Here is a 17,290-nt window from a genome sequence, read left to right on the forward strand (position 1 = left end):
ATGTTTGGCACCCCAGAAATGCAGGGAGGTTTTGTTTGTTTTGGTGTTTTCTAGGTTTGGTTTTTAAAGAATACATCTCATCAGTGAATCATGCAAGTACCCAAATATCTACTTGGAAATCACCTCCAAATGTTCCTGGTCATGTAACTGAAGAGATCTCTTCTAAGAAGTACAACAGTAAATTGTTGTTAGAGCTTTGCACCTTAAAAACTGTTTTGCAAAATTGCTCCGTACTCCTCTACCCCCTTCCTTCTGCTCAGGAATTAGTAACTACAGCTTGTACTGTCTTCCAAGGACTTGCTGATTGTTACACCTCTCAGCACTCATGAAATAAGTGCATTCTTTTTCCCCTGAGGTTAACTAAGCCTTCTGGGTGGAATCCAGCTACTTCTGTTTTAGTGAGCAGATGCCAAGTACAGGCCATTTGTCCAGACCAGTCACCTGGGAATGAAGCAGGACCTTCTTTGAAGGTAATTCATCCTGCCCTTGGACAACCACTGCATTTAGAGACCAAAACTAAAGCCAGTATCTTCAAAACAGGTCGACTCTCAGTACATAGCTTTTCACAGTACATTCAGGAAGATGTGAAGAAATCAGTGATGAATTGCTTTTCCAAACTCTGCATGCAAGATTACAAAAGGAGAATAACAATTCTAAAGGGAAACTGTAATTCCACTACAGCATCATTACTGCCACTAAAAAAAGAAGTAATTGTTTCCATAAACAAAAGCCTACTCTTCTCAGCATGACCAAAGAGAAAACGGTTAAGCAGAGCATCTCTAGTTGTTCCTTCTTGGTAGGACATGACATTCTGAGAATGGAGGAGCCCCAGTACTCAAACACAAACAAGTGCAAAAGATTCTGCTCAGCCATTCAATGACAGGCTCCAGAGAGTCCTTGCTAGCTCCAAGTCTGTGTGCAGGTATGGAAAAAATTATCATTCCACTGTTCAGCTGCACAGAATATCAGATGTCTTTTTCCCCCCACTGCTCACCTTTAAACAGTACTGACACCAACTCAGCAAACCACAAATACCTGTTAGGGCAAATTCAACAGACCTCCTAGGCATCAATTTGGCTAAAAAGGTTTATCTTTTATGAGACAATTACTCTTCTATGATGTACCACTAAGGAAACACAAGACTAGGAAATTAGCACAATACAAGCAGCATTTGGAGCATAAGGAAAAGAAGGTTGGGAAGAGGGCTTCTGGGACAGTTTGGGCTTCACAAATGGTAGGAGGAATCCAATCACTGGGAAGAAACAGAAGGGATGCACATGTAAAGTCAGTACTGTACCTCATAGAACTTCTCAAGATCTTCATAAGATAGTTCCTCGCTACATGAATATCATTTTCAGATGGCATTTTCTGTGCTACAATATCCACCACCACTTTCATCTTCCTGAGCAGCCAAGCAAGGGGAGGAACAGACTGAACTGAGTTGTGGCATAAGGCAAGTCAAGTGGACAAGAATTTACAAGTTCTGGTCAATTTTCTGTATTTGTGGACACACAGTATTTTTGAGAGGGTCTCTTTTTTTGACCTAATAGTCTGAACAGCCTAAAAATACTGGTGGGATACCTAGAAGGTGGAATCACAGAGACACCTGCTTTTGTTGCAAAGTTCACAACATAACTAAAAATGAATTCACCATGCATAGTCAACAATACTTTCTGATAGTAATTACAATTACATGGGGAGAATCTGTCCTGCACTTCAAGAAACAATTTTTTCTAAAAAGTGGACTGCAACATAAATATTGATTCCAAAACTTCAGCAAATGGATAGAAGGACTAGAAAGAAAAGATTAAAAGATTCAAAACAGGAATATTTTGCAGGCAACTAAAGAAGCTGGAAGCTGAGCATTTATATTCTAATGTAATACCTCTGTATTACTTCTGAGTGACAGAATGAGATCATCTGAACCTACAACCCAGAAAACCTCCAGCATTAATGGAAGCATTATTAAAAGCATTTCACTGAAAGTGTCTTTCTACCAGTGCTTTTACAGAATCTGCTGGAAGGAAAATGTTGATAAGCATAGAAGATAGGTTACAAAGGAAAAAAGATAAAAGGCCAGCAGATACAACAACAGAAGCATGTATTTCCCCAGCACCACCTTCTCCAACAGAAATTGTCTCATTCTTATCTACCAAATAGCATCTCTTTTGTAACTCTGCCATACAGGCTTTTGCATTTGGAGTGACCAAGGCTAAAAGGTGACAGGCAGTTCCAGGGGCCTGCATCCAGGTGAAAAGCAATTGCTAGAATTTATTTCATAGAACCGTAAAATACTTAGGGTTGGAAGATCACTCGGTTAAGATCACTCAGTTGAAACGCCCCTGCCATGGGCAGGGGCACCTTCCACTAGATCAGGTTGCTCACAGCCTCATCCAGGCTGGCTTTGAACATTCCCAGGGCTGGGGTGTCCACAACTTCTCTGGGTAACCTGTTCCAGTGCCTCCCCACCCTCACGGTAAATAATTTCTTCCTAACATCTAATTTGCCTGTTAATGTTTCGTTCCAGCCCCCTGCTGAACGAGCGAAGGCCTGGCCGCTGGCTCACACCTCAAGCCGGAGGCTGCCCTCCTTTCCCTGCAAGCAGCGGCAGCCGCACGGGACAGAGGCTGGATGTGCCATTCCTCTGAAGCCAAACCGGCTGTTTATCCCTCTTCAAAGGCTCTCTTCCCTTCTTTCTTGTCCTTATTTTTCCCTGCCTCGCCCCCTGCCGGCTGCCGTGCGCTGTGCGCAGGGAGGCCGCGGCTCCGGCCGCCACGGTCACTGCCGGACTGCCAGCTCCTATTGCTGGGATCATTCCTCACCCTAACTGAGCCTTCCTCCGGCCGGCACAGCGGCACACTCTCCTATGACCACGGAACGTCACACGGTAGTGTTTTTTCTCCTGGAGGCTGCAGCCCTGGGACCGCAGGATTGCACTCCACATCAGCAGTAATTACTGACAGCCAGGGCTCCCCATCTAACCAGAAGTGGGCATTAGAGGTCAGTCCTTACAAATGCAGTGTCTCCCACTGTTCATCTGTATCCGCTGACAGGAAATAAATCATGGAATCAATCACAGAATGGTTTGCATTGGAAGAGACCTTAAAGAGACCTTAAAGAGACCTTAAAGATCATCTTGTTCCAACCCTTCTGACAAAGGCAGGGAGGGACACCTTCCACTAGACCAGGTTGCTCGGAGTGCCATCCAACCTGGCTTGAATGCTTTCAGGGTATGGGCCATTCACAACTTCTCTGGGCAATCTGTTCCAGTGCCTCACCACCTTCAGAGGAAAGAATTTTTTGCTATCTAATCTAGACCTACCCTCTTTCAATTTGAAGCCATTCCCCCTTGTCCTGTCACTACATGCCCTTGAAAATAGTCTCTCTCCAGCTTCTTGTTGGCTCCCTTCAGGTTCTGGAACACTGCAGTGAGGTCACCCCAAAGCTTTCTCTTCTCCAGGCTGAACATGCCTAATAATCTTAGCATTTTCACATAAGAGAGGTGCTCCATCCCTATGATCATCTTGGTGGCCTCTTTCGGACTCCAACAGGTTGATGTCCTTCCTGTGCTGGGGATGCCAGAGCTGGATGCAGTACCCAAAGTGGAGTCCCACCCTAAAGAAACTTGGGTTTAGACAAGAAATCCCAGTTTTTCAAAAGTAAAAGGATGGATAAGTTAGTGGCTCCAGTCAGAACTGAGCTGAATCTACAAAGACAGAAAAAAAACGCCAAAGCAGAAGCATCTGGTTTAACTTACTGTTGCACGTTGTCAGCCCTAATTCTCTGAGTGAAAACTGCTGTAGTGATCATTTATATTAAAGATTCTTTTAAAAAATATATTCCCTTTTCAGTTACTTTAGTTTCTACAGAAAGCTGCAGACCACGTTTCAAGGTACAAACATGAGAATTTGGGAACCAGTCAATGCAGTGACACTAAACAGCAGCTATCAAAATAAAACTCTTCTCCCTCCATTCACCACAATGCAACTTGAAAGCTCTTCAGCAGTCTGCAAACCCTTTGTATTGTTAAAAACTTTGTTTTTAAAATAGTTCAAGTTCACTTTTCCAAAGTTGTAGCAGGAGGTCCAAACTACTGGCAGTCATTTTAAACCTTGTCTATAACCAGAAATTTGGCCAAATCCCAGTGTAATTGGCTACAAGACATGCCAAGGATGCAAGGCTAAGGAAATGCAGAAAGGCTGCAGTCCTGAGATAAAATGGAAACCTGCACAAGCTTAAAGGTCAAATGCACAGTTCATTGGCATTCTGAAACAAGCAGCACTCTCGGGCACTGCACATACTGCAAGGTACGACTCACAAGGTGCCCTTAGATTGTTTCAAAGCCAAATAAACCAAACCATGCTCCACTTGTTTGTCCTACAGAAACAGACGACCAGTTACAAACACTGTTGCCCCATGCCAGCCATGCAAATCTGCTAGGAGGGGTTCCGTTCTTGGAATGTCCTCAGAAAACCACTCACACATTGTTTGGTTTACTCCATGTAGAGAAAATGTCAAGAATTTGTAGTGACAGCGCAGGTGCCCTTGTTTGTCTGCTTATAAAACCCAAACAGCTTCATAGTTCTCAGCTTTCTCACCTCCCCTCCTTTATAGTAACAGTAGGCTAGACATACCAATACTTCATTTACAAATTTTTTTAGTAAATCTGTATAGTCTGGGGGAACAAAAGTCTTCCCAATCCATGGGTTTTTTTGCAGTTCACCGACCTTGTGTTCAATAAATTAAAATACACTAGAAGAACAACATATAATGTAATTAACTGGGTGCACAAAAAGCTACTGTAAAGAAACTGCTAAATCATTTATTCAATGTATTAAAAACATTTTTTTTGGATTTTGTTAGTCTTCTGAATCCTCGGCAGGAAAAAAAACCACCATGAGGCTGCAGTTACCCACAGCGGCCTCAAATAAAAAGGAATTGACAATGTAACTGTTTTTCATTCCAGAAGCTGTTATATGTACTTGTCACTGCAGATTTGAAGACCTCACCCAGCTGTGGGAGCTCATGATTAGAACTTGATGGGCCCACATAAAGGTTTCTTGCTCATCTATTTAAGAGCTTACACTTGTTAAGTACTCAAGTATTGCTTCTCACAACACTTGGAATTCTCAAGTAATCTTCCAAATAAATACTGGTCACATCACACAGCATCCAGGACTCATTTACTCCAGCTTAGACATAACTGAGACAAAAGATGAGTGTAATACTGTAAAAAATTACAGTACTTTCCACATTGATAAAGAACTGAATAAGCTTTCCATGTAGAAATTTTTCCTTGAGGCATCTTAGTCTCAGAAGGACTATAGAGATTTGAAAGAAAAAACTGCTCTGCAAAAAAAAAAAAAAAAAAAAAGGAAAAAAAAAAAAGGAAAAAAAAAAAAAAAAAAAAAAAAAAGAAAAGAGATAAAAAGAAAACTGCCTGTTCTGAGGAGCCCCTTCTGGATTACACATAAAAGTGCATGTAAAAATTTATACTTCTTCCACTGAATTGGAAGCCATGCAACTGTAAATCACTTTGTGATACGTGGCATGGTTTGTAAAAAGCATTTTTACTGTCATAAAAACTATTTTCAGATTAAGACAGACATTAGAGTTTCGGCACATTACAGAGCTCCTAATTTGGCCAGGAAATATCAACTGCCTTAACGTGTTGGAAGCCCAAGGCATAAGGTGGTTACAGTTGCACAATCACCCAAGGTAACCTCTCCCTCCTTACCTCCCGGGGCAGCTCAAGTTTCAGGTGAAGTTAATTGTTAGTTCCCGTTCTTTATCTCCACCTGATGACTGCAGCCAAAACAGCATTATAACAAGCAGCAGGACAGTCTGAAACACACATCCATCTACCATTTCTCCATTGGCAAAGGACAGATACTTTCCTGCAACTTCTTGAAGCATGAGCTACTCTCCTCCTATGCCTGTACTAATTCAGGCCAAATATTTCCAACATATTTTGTAGAGACTCTTAATGGAAGCAGAAAGAATCTGCATGGGCAGGTATAATGCTGTCTCTGAGAGCTCCACCTCCCACCTGTGGGTGGGAGCCTGACCCTGAGAAATGCCAGCCGCCACCCTCCATCCCTAGGGGGAAGATGGGGGCTGTAGTGAGGCAAGTGCAAGAAGCTGGATCCTCTGCTGAGGCTGGTTCTATGTCTTGCTTTATCTTCTGACATTTCATTCTGCAAGAAACAGAGCTGTTTCCCGTGATTTGGACACACTGGGAAAAAGTACAAACCCTTATTCTGAGCAGATACATGGCAGCCCTAAAACACTTACAATCACTTAGAGCTAGAAGTTTAAAAATGACCAGAAAACCCTAACTTCTGGGATTCCTGGAGCAGCACTGATTTTGCTTGGGGAATTAGGTTTTTAGGCTTATTTTACAGAAACTGAATGTGCCAAGATATGCATCCAATTTAACATCAGTAGACTTGAAAGCTGGGTTCAGTCACTTCACAGCAAAATAAAAGCTATTCTCCAAGCAAAATTGAAAACAGGGTAACTTCACAGCAGTAACAAAAATCTTCAATAGATCATTTTTCTTCCAGCCCAGCTCACACCACCCCTTCCATATCTCAATCTTTAGTCACCCTAATTATCAGCAAGAGCAAGTTTTACAAGAGAGTAAATCTGGCAAGAATAAAATAATAAATGCCCACAGGTTGAAAAATGTGCTTGAATACGTAGAAATCAAATCAGAAACTATCCAAATTTTTCAAGCCCAGATCAGTTACAATGAATGACAAAACATAGGAAAAAATGCTCTAGTTAACACTCATATATAGTTACTCCTGCTGCCAAAGTTTGTTTGTTAAAAAAGCTGCAGGATCTATCAGCATCCCTCTGAAATGATCAAGTGGTTTAATAACTGATCATCCATGCATTCTTCCTGCATAAACCAAGGTAGCTATCTACAGACAATCTCACAACAGATCACACAGATACTATGACTACATCACTATTATTAAACTTGGAGCAGTGAATACGGCTCTAACAGTGAGTACTCAGCTGTTTGCTTTTTATGTGCTACATTTAGTCTTCTTCAGTGGGAAACAAAATTGGGTTTCAACACTCCTTCTAGGGTGGTACAGAGCTCCACAGAGGGAAGTCTAAACAACCTCAAGGAATAAAAAAGGTACCTTCATATAGAAAAAAATCACTGAGACACACTGAATACCACATATGAGCTCCAAGTGACTAATTGAAGTTTAATATTTTATAGCTTTACTCAAAGTTCAGTGAAGTCAGCAGAAATGTGTGATGGGTTTTATGTGCCAGTGCTCTGTTATGTATTATTATGCATTATTATAAACCAACAGTAACCTGCAGATGTTGATCCTAACTCTTCTGGGATCCTTCCCACAAATACAGTGGGCAGATCCTACCTGAGAGCCCCGTAGTGTGAGAAGGTCCATTAGCCTCACTAGATTAAGGATTTCTCTAATGGAGCTGGCTGGCCTGTCTGGTCACCACTAAGACGACAGAGACAGAAACACATCCTGAGCCCACGCTGCTCCAGCACCCCACCTTCACAGCATATGTTCTTGAAAAGCAGGAAGCAGTAACTGCCTGGCAATGACAAAAAAAACCCCCCAAACCTAAATTAATCATTTAACACTCCCTCCCCCTTCCCCAAACTGTGTAAGACAAGTGTATTTAAAAGATTAGGTTTTTTTTTCCCCCCTCACCTTTGCTCAGTACTTCATATTCCTCTCCTTCCCAAGGAGAAATCCTACAACCCTTTCTTTAGATTTATCGTGAAGAACAAACAATTTTGGTCTCACATTCATCAACATACTCATTTCCTCTTGCACTGTTCCATAGAAATCCCCTTCCACCCTTGTGTAAGCATGTTAACAAACAGCTCACAGCCTAGGAAACTTTTTCCACTGAATTTTCTTTTCACACCACTAAAAGCTCAAGACTTAAAAACTCTTAGGCCTTGACACTTTGAGTTTGACTCTGCCACTCCATTTGTCTCCATCCCATACTAGGATGAAGAGACCAGCCCAAGATAAATGGTTGCAGACCTCTTAGAAAGTAGCGACTGCAAACCACCCCAGTGCATGGCCCGGCTGGGAGATGAATGGTTTTGGCTCAGCAAGGCAAATTTCTCAGGTCTGCCTGAGAAATGGGAGGCAAATTTGAAAGCAAACAACGAAATACTCTTTTCAAAGTCACCTCCCCTCTTCCACGCCTGCTGACTCCACTTCAACAATCCTATAATGAAATTTTAATCAGATGCATTTGAGACAACAATGCATAGCTTTTTTATCCCCCTCATCCAACAAGTTACAAAACACACAAAAAAGCCAAGAGAAAGGCACCCTGAGCACTGGCTTATCCCAACAATGAAATGATGGGGTGAGGAGCTGCCAGAGCTCATGAGTGTCCTACCTCCTGGCCAGCCCAGCAGGAGCCTCCCCACCCTAGCACAGCCTTAGGTACCTACCTATGCTCCTCCCTCTGGGACCAGGCAGAGCTCCCAGTTGGGAGACCAGCCTCCTGTCATGGAGCGGGAGCGGTCCAAGGGCGAAGCGATGGGGCCGAGGTGGCACCGGGCGGTGTTGGTGGCATCCTCCTGGGTTCTGTCCCCGGCAGACGTGGGCAATGCTGGCGGAGCAGAGCATCGGACTCCTCAGCCCTCTGCCACCGGCTGTCCTGTGCTAATCTGAGGCCGCCAGCTTAGGGATATAATTAGACTCCGAAAGGAGCCTTGTTAGCGCTCCCCGCTAAGAGGCCGGAGCGCCTTAGATTAGTCAGACCTGCGACTCTGCCGCTGAATGCTGCTGCGGAGCTCGGCAGGGAAAAGCTGAGCAAAGCCCAAAAAATGAAACCAGAGGACTGTCCCTGACAGAGGAGGAAGGAAGGGGAGCTTTAATGTTCGTTTGAAGTGGTGCTTGACATGGCGCATGGAAAATGCACTGACGTTATGCTGCTGAAACTGTTTTTGTTTATTTGTTTTATCTGTTCTAGCCTTTTCCAGTCTTCTAAGCAAATACACGGCTGAGAGAATAGAGGGGTCTGGGGCACTGCACTGTAAAGAAGTTCATGTCACCTATGAGATGACAAAGCTAAAAGAAAATCTCTTAAGAGCTCTGATGGACCATCAATGGTAGTGGGGAGTTACAGATGTTTTTCCTACACATGAAAAACCACCAGACAGTCTTCTCAGGGAGCAGCACTTCCCCTGAAAGAGAGGGAGCCTGTTATATCCCAAGAAATAAACTACCTCAGTATGCAAGCATTGGAAATCATCACCTCCAGAAAAAAGTGGCAGGTACATCCTTCCATTCCCTAGGGAGACTGATGTTACACATTCTGGGGAGTTCTTCCAAAGGACAATTTAGTTTAAAAGTCTTCTGAAAAAATAAGCTTTATTCCATAGCCACAAAATTAATCCCCTTCTGCTAGTCAGATTTGCACATGTAAGCTTGCCATGGTTGCTGACCATCATCATACCTGAGGATATAAAGGATACAGTAACACGCTACGCAGAGTTTCTTTGGGGAAAATGAAGAAGATTAATTATGCTGTACCCTTAAGGATCAGCACAGCAGAACGAAGACAAACTTTCTTCTTACACACTGGCCTATGTGCCACGATCATGTTTGCCTTAGGTTCACTGACCCATCACACTAAACAACAACTATACATTTTTGTTGGTTCTGTTCTATAACAGAGCAGACTGCACCACAGCATCCTTACCAACCAAGTGACCAGCATCCTGCATGTGTAAAATGAACAGCTTTTCACAGGTCAAAGCAGGATGCACTTATAGTTGTAAAGGAAAAGCTGGAAGTTCCATGGATTTACAGAAATCCTCAAACTTCAGGAAGGCAGTTGGCTAAAGAGTAAGAAGAGGTCTTATTTTATGCAAGTATACATATTTGGATTTTAATAAGAAATCCAGTTAAGACAGCATATGACAGAATTACAAATTACAAAGATGTCCAATAGCTCAACTGTGTGAACCTGCTGGAAAGTTAGATGGTGTCTGGCTAAAACTTTCTCAGCTAGACTGATATATTCTATTAAAAAACAACTGCACTTCATATAAAGGTGAGAGTATAGATTACTCACAGATGTTAAAGCTAATGTAATGAGGGTTTTTTCTAAGTAGCCTTCAATAAAGGTAAGCTAAACCTAGCATGATGCCTTGCTTATCAATATTAACACCCATGCACGTGTGTGCATGTGCATACGCAGTCCAGAGAAAGGCAGACTTTGATGTAATGGCTCGCTTTTCTAAAAATGTTTCAGCAAGAGTCTAAAAACCATGGAGTTATTGCTGTGTGAATGAGGATGCAAAGTCAACCTGACAAATATTATTCTTGGTGACTTATCTGGCAAAACACAGAAGTGAAATTCAAGTGGGAAAAAAAGAACTTTTTTCCTGAATTTGCAGCAGCAAGTCCATCCTCACTCTAACAGAAAATAAATTGCATCAAGTAGATACTATAGAATCTGCTGTCTAAAAAACGAGGAGAATTACACTGATACAGTGGTAAGAGACAAGGAAAACTAAGTATTTCCTTAATTTTAAAGAAAAGGAAAACCTGAGCCTAAAAAAAAAATCAGTTGACTAATACGATTTTTAATTTGCTTTAAAAAGCCTCTTTTCAGTCTTAATCTGCAATCAGATACTGCTGAGCTGTCCTGCTAGACTGCAGCCAAAACAGCAAACAAGCTCATCTTACCTTCACTACAAAGACTTCTGGGCATGGCAGTACATTTGCTGGAAAACAGCTATAAACAGTCAAATAATTGCTATGAAAGCCTTCCCAGAAGACTAGTGGAAATTTAAAAAATATTCCTGAAAGAATTAGCATTACTAAAGTGCTTATGTGACATATAGAATCCAAAGATGAATGAAGGTGGGTGACCAGACAAATGCCATGCACAAGAGTTCAGCCTACAGAAGAACAGAGACTTTTCAGTCAAGGGCCAAGACCCCTCTCATTCAAGGCCTTATCTCAAGTGTAAACCTGCCGCTCTAAGAGAGTCCAACTAAGTAAACAACCTGGAATCATTACTCCAGTTGCTGTTGGGTTACAGTAGAGAAGGAAAAGGAGCCTACATCCAACATCACACACTTGGTATTAATGCAGACATGCTTATAAAGCTATGACACTGGATGCAATCCCAATAGTATCGGGTCTATGTAGTACCAAACAACTGTTCATTAGTAACTGCTCTTGAAAGAGGAAACCGTATGACCCTAGCTCAAAGGAAACCCCTGCACATCACAATCTGAGCTTCCAGAGAGCTTTACCTCCTTAATGAAAATTAAAACATCGGCTAAAAACTTTGTATTAAAAACCAGAATAGGTGAAGAGTTACCCCCTCACCTTCTCCTTTCCCATCCCCAGAATGAGAAAATACAGATTCAGGGTGAAAAGCTTTCAAGCTTTCACCAGGAACACACATCAGTTTCACTTGAAAAGTTTCCCAAATACTTTTTTTCATTTATTTTAATAGCCAAAGTTATGGGAAGTAACTTGCTCATCACCAAGAGCAGTGCCACAGGAAAAGCAGCATCTGCAATCAAGTTCGTTAATAAAGGTGCCCATCCCTGTCTCTCCACCTGACTCTGGCTGCCAAGGCAGACTTCATTCCCCTCCAAGCCTCCCCCTCCGTCTCTCCACAGGCATAGGGCTTTTCACCAAAAATACACCAAAAAAAGTGGTTGAAAACCTGAATGCTCAATACACCTGTCCCTTTGAAATCTTCTGGGAAGCACACTTGGGATGCTTTTGCCTAGACTGACCTTCCTGCATTATTAAAATATATATTACCACATTTAATTTAGGAACGCATATCCAACACAGACTGTTGTGTCCTAAGGCAGAAATTTCTAAATAATATACATATTTTTGAAATCCTTCACGCTGTTTAAATGAAAGTAACAGCCACAAGAGAGCGCTACCAGCAAAGGATTCAGACACAGAGTAATAAAAAATAAAGGTTGTGGTTAGGCAGTCTTATTTGCACATCTAAATGGAGTCCTCAGACATTTAATTGCTATAGCTGTGATCTTCAGAAGCCAGGAGATATTCTCATTGTCTCCATTTCTGAAGGTGAAATTCCAGATAGAGCACTGAATAATCTCCCTTTGAAACAAAGAGAAACAATCAGCAGGTTTTGGATTTTACGTACCTTTAAAATGACCCACTCCAACTGAGACACTTGAAATTAACAGCTTTTCTGATATCACCTTTTTTTTCCTGAATGCCTGTAGCTGACTGAAACTCAATGCAATGAGTTAAAACAACAAAACTGTGGCTTTGCTGTTGTTTATGATCTCTGTGCACTGAGTATCTGAATACCTTGTACTCCCCTCTTACTTATCTTTTCAAGGAAAGTGCCAACAAATCTTAACAACAAAGTCAGCCTATTTTTCTGGAAGCAGCAAATGGAACTGCAGCACATTTTTCCATGCAAAACAGGAGTTCCTGTTTTTGTAATTTCAGTTTCTGGTATCTTATCATAAAAGGAAACGACTTCCAAAAAGTACCCCTAAAAAAGAAGTGACCTAGAACTTAAAAACAATAAAATAAAAACATAAACACATGCTTAACTTACAGACCTCTAGGGGAGAGAAAGGCTCTAAAAGAGAAAAGTAATAAAAGCAATCTATTAATATTCTTAGAATATTAATATTCTTAGAATGGCAAATTGAACCAGTATTTTGACAGACAAGTTATTGACAGAATTCTATTATATGGGTATCTGTACAAATACCTAAAATTTCAGCAAAGCAGCATATTCTACCTTAAATGCCCATTTTCACATGCCAAAATTCACACAAAGGACTACACAGTCACCTTTTGCCTTGCTGTCAACCATGGCAAGACCTATAAGGCCTGTAGCACTGCTCTTTGTTTTCTCCTCCCATGTATCATGTAACCAGTCGGTCTGACCTCCCGTTTTCCAGTCATCCTGCACCTGAAAAATGGAGCAAACAGCACCACCACACTACAGCCAACAGTGCCTTTTTTTAAAGAAGCCATGCTGGAAGGAGTACTGTCTTGTCACAGCACAGCAGCTCCTTTCCTACCCCATGCTCTAATACATTGCATTTTACATAAAAAGAAATTAAAGAGACCTGCAAAATACTCTGCTTCTGTCTGTGAAAATAAATAAATACAAATAAATTACCAACCCTAGCACCCTTAAAGACTTCAGTCATTGAAGAAATCAGGATTTCACCATCCAGTTCGCTCTGGTTTTCCTTGTTCCTCAGCCCAACTGTACAGGCTTGAGCAGGATGGAACAGCAATTTCATTTATAAGTAAGATATGCACTGTCAACAAAGAGGTATTAATTTGTATGAGGTATAACATCATAAATCTTCCTGCCTTCTGAATTCACAATAGACTACCATGATAAAGCTCTCATATTCTGGAACTGTTTTTTCTTGGTCTGCCTTGGGGAACTAGACAGACACATCTGGATGTCTGAGATAAAAGTGTTGCTCTTGGGATTTATGGTATATTATATAAGCTACATAAATACTTTTCCCCCATCCTTATTTTTCGCACATTCCGCTACCTTTTGATGGCTAGATAGCATTAAACTCCTGATGTCATCCTCTTACCTCAGTTTTTACCATAATTTATCAGAATTCCTCAGAAGGATAATAAAATATTTTTTAATGAGTATTTATCATTATGAAATATCTAAAATGCTTCACACATTGAATAAATTGGTTCTGGCAGAGTTTATTTTCAAATATCTTGGAGACTATCATGCCATGTAAAGTGCTAAAGAAATTAACCTTTAAGGTAAATACAAAAGAAGTGTTATTCACCAGTAACACTGAAGAAAAACACAGCCTCTGACAGAGCTAATGCTAACAGCAGCAGCAGACAAAATACAGGGGGGATTTTAGGCCATCTTACCATGGCTAAAGTGAAGGAGCAGGAAGCAGAGCAGCCTTCAGACACATTCCCCCCTGCCATCTTTGCCCAGGATGGGCACAGTGAACACCAGAGCAGCACACGGCTGCCTGCGCCAGCCCAACACGCTGCCTTCAGCAAGAAGGAACTTGCCACATCCTTGGGGCACACAGCCACAGAAACCCTGGTGCTGCTTATGGCCAGAAAGAATGGGTGTGTTTTGCCTCCCAGCCACTCACAATAAGCTTACCCTTCGACAGCCATCCCAAATGAGTTGAGCTTCCTCAGAAACCACAGTCCAAATACTGGTCTTTCTGCACAGGTGTGGTGTTTTCCCACACCGATTTCAGCTGTAATTTACCTAACCACATTCAAGGTGACCCAAAAACAGGAGTGGGGAAAGGGAATTCCTCTTGTCCCAGGGCATTTCAGGAGAGATCCCAGCCCTACTTCATCTTGTTCTTGGTTAAAACACTATAGCCACATGATGCAAATTACTGAGCGTCCATGAAGAACTGTGCCACAAGCTGGTATGGTTCAGGTTTTATCTGAGAAAGCTATTTTGCTCTAACACAACCCATGCCAGGCTAGTTACCATGCCCCACTGTGCTCTCTTCCCCATCAGATGCCACTCTCAGTTCAGCAGCCCACCTGCTGGCAAAGGCTGCTCCCTGAGCCAGATCAAAGAACTGACTCTGATTTTGATTGCAACCCAGCAGATATTTCCCCAAACTTCGGCTTTTGTCATTCTGTCCTTCCTCTGCACTCAGCATGAAGCTGGACTAAAAGCACAAGGGCTGTATAACTCAGCAGTGTGGTAGCTGTGACTCTATGTCCGACTTTGTTTTGCCAGGTGATCCAGTATTATGCAGATTCAGTAGCAATGACCATAAAATACCCCAGGTTTTTTGTGCAAGAGATAAGATGCAAATTTCTTCAGTTATTCAGTAACTAAATCTGCAACACACTTGCATTCCTGCCCTTCCTTGAAGTCGTCACACTTCTGGAGTTAAGGGTCGGATTCAGAAATTATTTTAAAACTTCTTTATAATCTTTTCAAATTGGAAGGTGTTACATGTAGTTACTTGAGCAAGTAGAGCATAAAATCTCTACACTCAATATGGTAGTTACTTGATCCTGAAATGTTTAAGAAGTGCCAAGTTCTCAAACCTGTCAATCATTTAATTTTCAGGATGTGAAATATGTAACCTTCAATAAAATTTCCACAAGGAGAAAATTGCAACACACTGAAACAGGAGTATTAGTCCTTCTCTCCTAAAATTGGACATGGGCATTTCAGTGTTCTTGACTAGTGTTTAAAAACCCAACACTCTTAAGTGCTTAAAAGCAATCCCAAACAATTATGTCAAAACACATACAACATACACAGAACCATGACTTCAATATGCAAAGATCATCTCTGATATAAAAAGATTATTTATTTTGTCTTTAATGGATGGGTTTATAATTCTGTTTCAGTCAGGAGTCTGCAGGTATCTACGGTATTATCAAACACACAAAAAATGGTCTGTGTGTGCATACAAAACTATTATGTGAAATGAGTAAGTCTTCAGCCCCCCAAATTTTAGAAGGCTCACTTGTTTTCCTCTCTCACCCAAGGGGCTACATATTAGTTTCCAACACCTACACTGAAATTCATAAGTGGAAAGCAGTTTTCAGGATAACTCCAGAATGACCTCGTAAAAAGCTATGGTTAGATCCTGTAAGCACTTGTATACTTTTTTATTTTCAGTCATGTGAGTGCTCTTACTAAATTGGACGAGACTACTCACGCTCAAAATTAACCATTTGGACAAGTGCATGCATGATTGCAGGAAAAAAACCACAACTAAAAGCCAGTCATGATTCACAGGTTGTTACTGTTTCATGGATATCCCATTCCACAAAAAAAGCCATGTTGCCCAATTTTGGTAATTACTTAAAAAACTGAATAGCACTGCCACAAGTAACCTTTTGAATAAGCATATTCAAATTACAGAATATTCCTTTTACCTACACAGAAATGTCTATGGCCTTCCTAGTAGCCCAAATATTGCCCTAACAGAGTTGACTTGGTAAAATATTGTGACATCTGTTGCAATTTTGGCTTTCTGTTATTTAAGCTTTACAGGGCAGATTTTTTAGATTTGCAAAGAAATAAATTATGAAAGTTGTCACAAAATGAAAACATATCATTCATGACATCTGTATTTGAGAGAAGCCTGACAGCTGTATAAGACGAACATCCAAAATCACAAGACAACAATTTGCTCTTTGAAACCAGGGACAATACACCGCCAACTGGAGGAACTAAAGCTTATGATCACCTCAAGCACCCATGAGTGTGTCACTAACAGCATGTTACATACAGATCATGTTAGTGCAACCAAGAAACGGGTGAGGTGGGCAGAAAATTAAGACATGAAAGTGCTTTTTAGATGTACATCCCACTGAAAAAGCAGTTGGCATGGGAAACATCCAAACACCTGGGGGGTATTGCTAGGGTTACAGCAAAGGGAATGTGGATTCACACCATTAATGTGTTGGGTTAAGTGACTGTGATGCAACCAGGGAAAATGGTCCTCATCAGGGCTCTTCTAAGGTATAATTTGCTGAAAAGATGGAAGTGTGTGCTTGATAGGGACCGAGGCTGGAGAGCTGGCCAGAGTAACGACACGTACACCGATACGATCTGAGCATCATTCTCCCTTTATTGTTCAACTATGCAAGCTTATATCTACTTTTGCAAAGATTCACGCCCAGTCCCTCTAGACGGCCTCTAATCAGCAGGGGAGCCGACCAGTGTAAAACTTTGCCAAGGACTTTCAGGGCTGCCTGCAGCCAGGTGCTTTCCAGGCCTGCCCGCAGACAGGGGCCTGTTCAGGGGCTTTTCCTCAGCAACCCTGGGTTGTCCAATCTTTCCAGGGGTATCATATGCCCCTGTTCCATAAGGAATCCCTCTACATGTGCTCCTCCTTTTGTCATGTCCATTCCCCTTCCATCAGTAGTGCAGGATCACACAGCTGAAGGATGAGGAGCACAGTGGAGGCCCAGCCAGCCTTGGGTTTGCCCATGGAGAAGGTGGACAGGAAACTGGAACAGGAGGTGACCTCCACATGGGCTGGCCTACTTTTTGTGTCCCCACTGAGCATGTGTGTACAGAGTGGTTTATCTGGCAGATGCTCCATTAAACATTCTTCATAGAAAGATCCTGCTAGGCATTCCTTAAAGCACAGGACATCCAACCCAACATTCTCCTGAGCTGGGCCTGTAGGTGCTGTGCAGTTCACATGATGTGCCATATTTGTGCTTATTTGGTTCCTGCCACCCCACTGTGAGCCATAGTAGCTCACTGGCAGCAGCAAAGGAGA

General features: G+C 41.8%; 1 protein-coding gene across 5 annotated transcripts in view; it reads right to left on the reverse strand.

The window, feature by feature from the left end:
- The window catches only part of SHROOM2 (shroom family member 2), a 118,404-nt gene that overhangs the window by 46,812 nt on the left and 54,302 nt on the right, over positions 1-17,290 (reverse strand). For 2 of the 5 annotated variants that reach the window (XM_042037990.1, XM_042037982.1), the window contains exon 3: positions 1,298-1,402. The exons of 2 other annotated variants lie outside the window; for them this stretch is intronic. In XM_042037990.1, coding sequence (XP_041893924.1) covers positions 1,298-1,402 — 105 coding nt within the window. Of the gene's footprint in view, positions 1-1,297; positions 1,403-8,470; positions 8,631-17,290 lie in introns of those variants that run through there. One more of the 5 variants, XM_042038018.1, reaches the window with a different exon arrangement.

The sequence above is a fragment of the Corvus kubaryi genome, unplaced genomic scaffold (genome assembly GCF_017639235.1).
Source record: "Corvus kubaryi isolate FWS band 111438036 unplaced genomic scaffold, C.kubaryi_AGA036_p1.0 133, whole genome shotgun sequence".
NCBI lineage: Eukaryota > Metazoa > Chordata > Aves > Passeriformes > Corvidae > Corvus > Corvus kubaryi.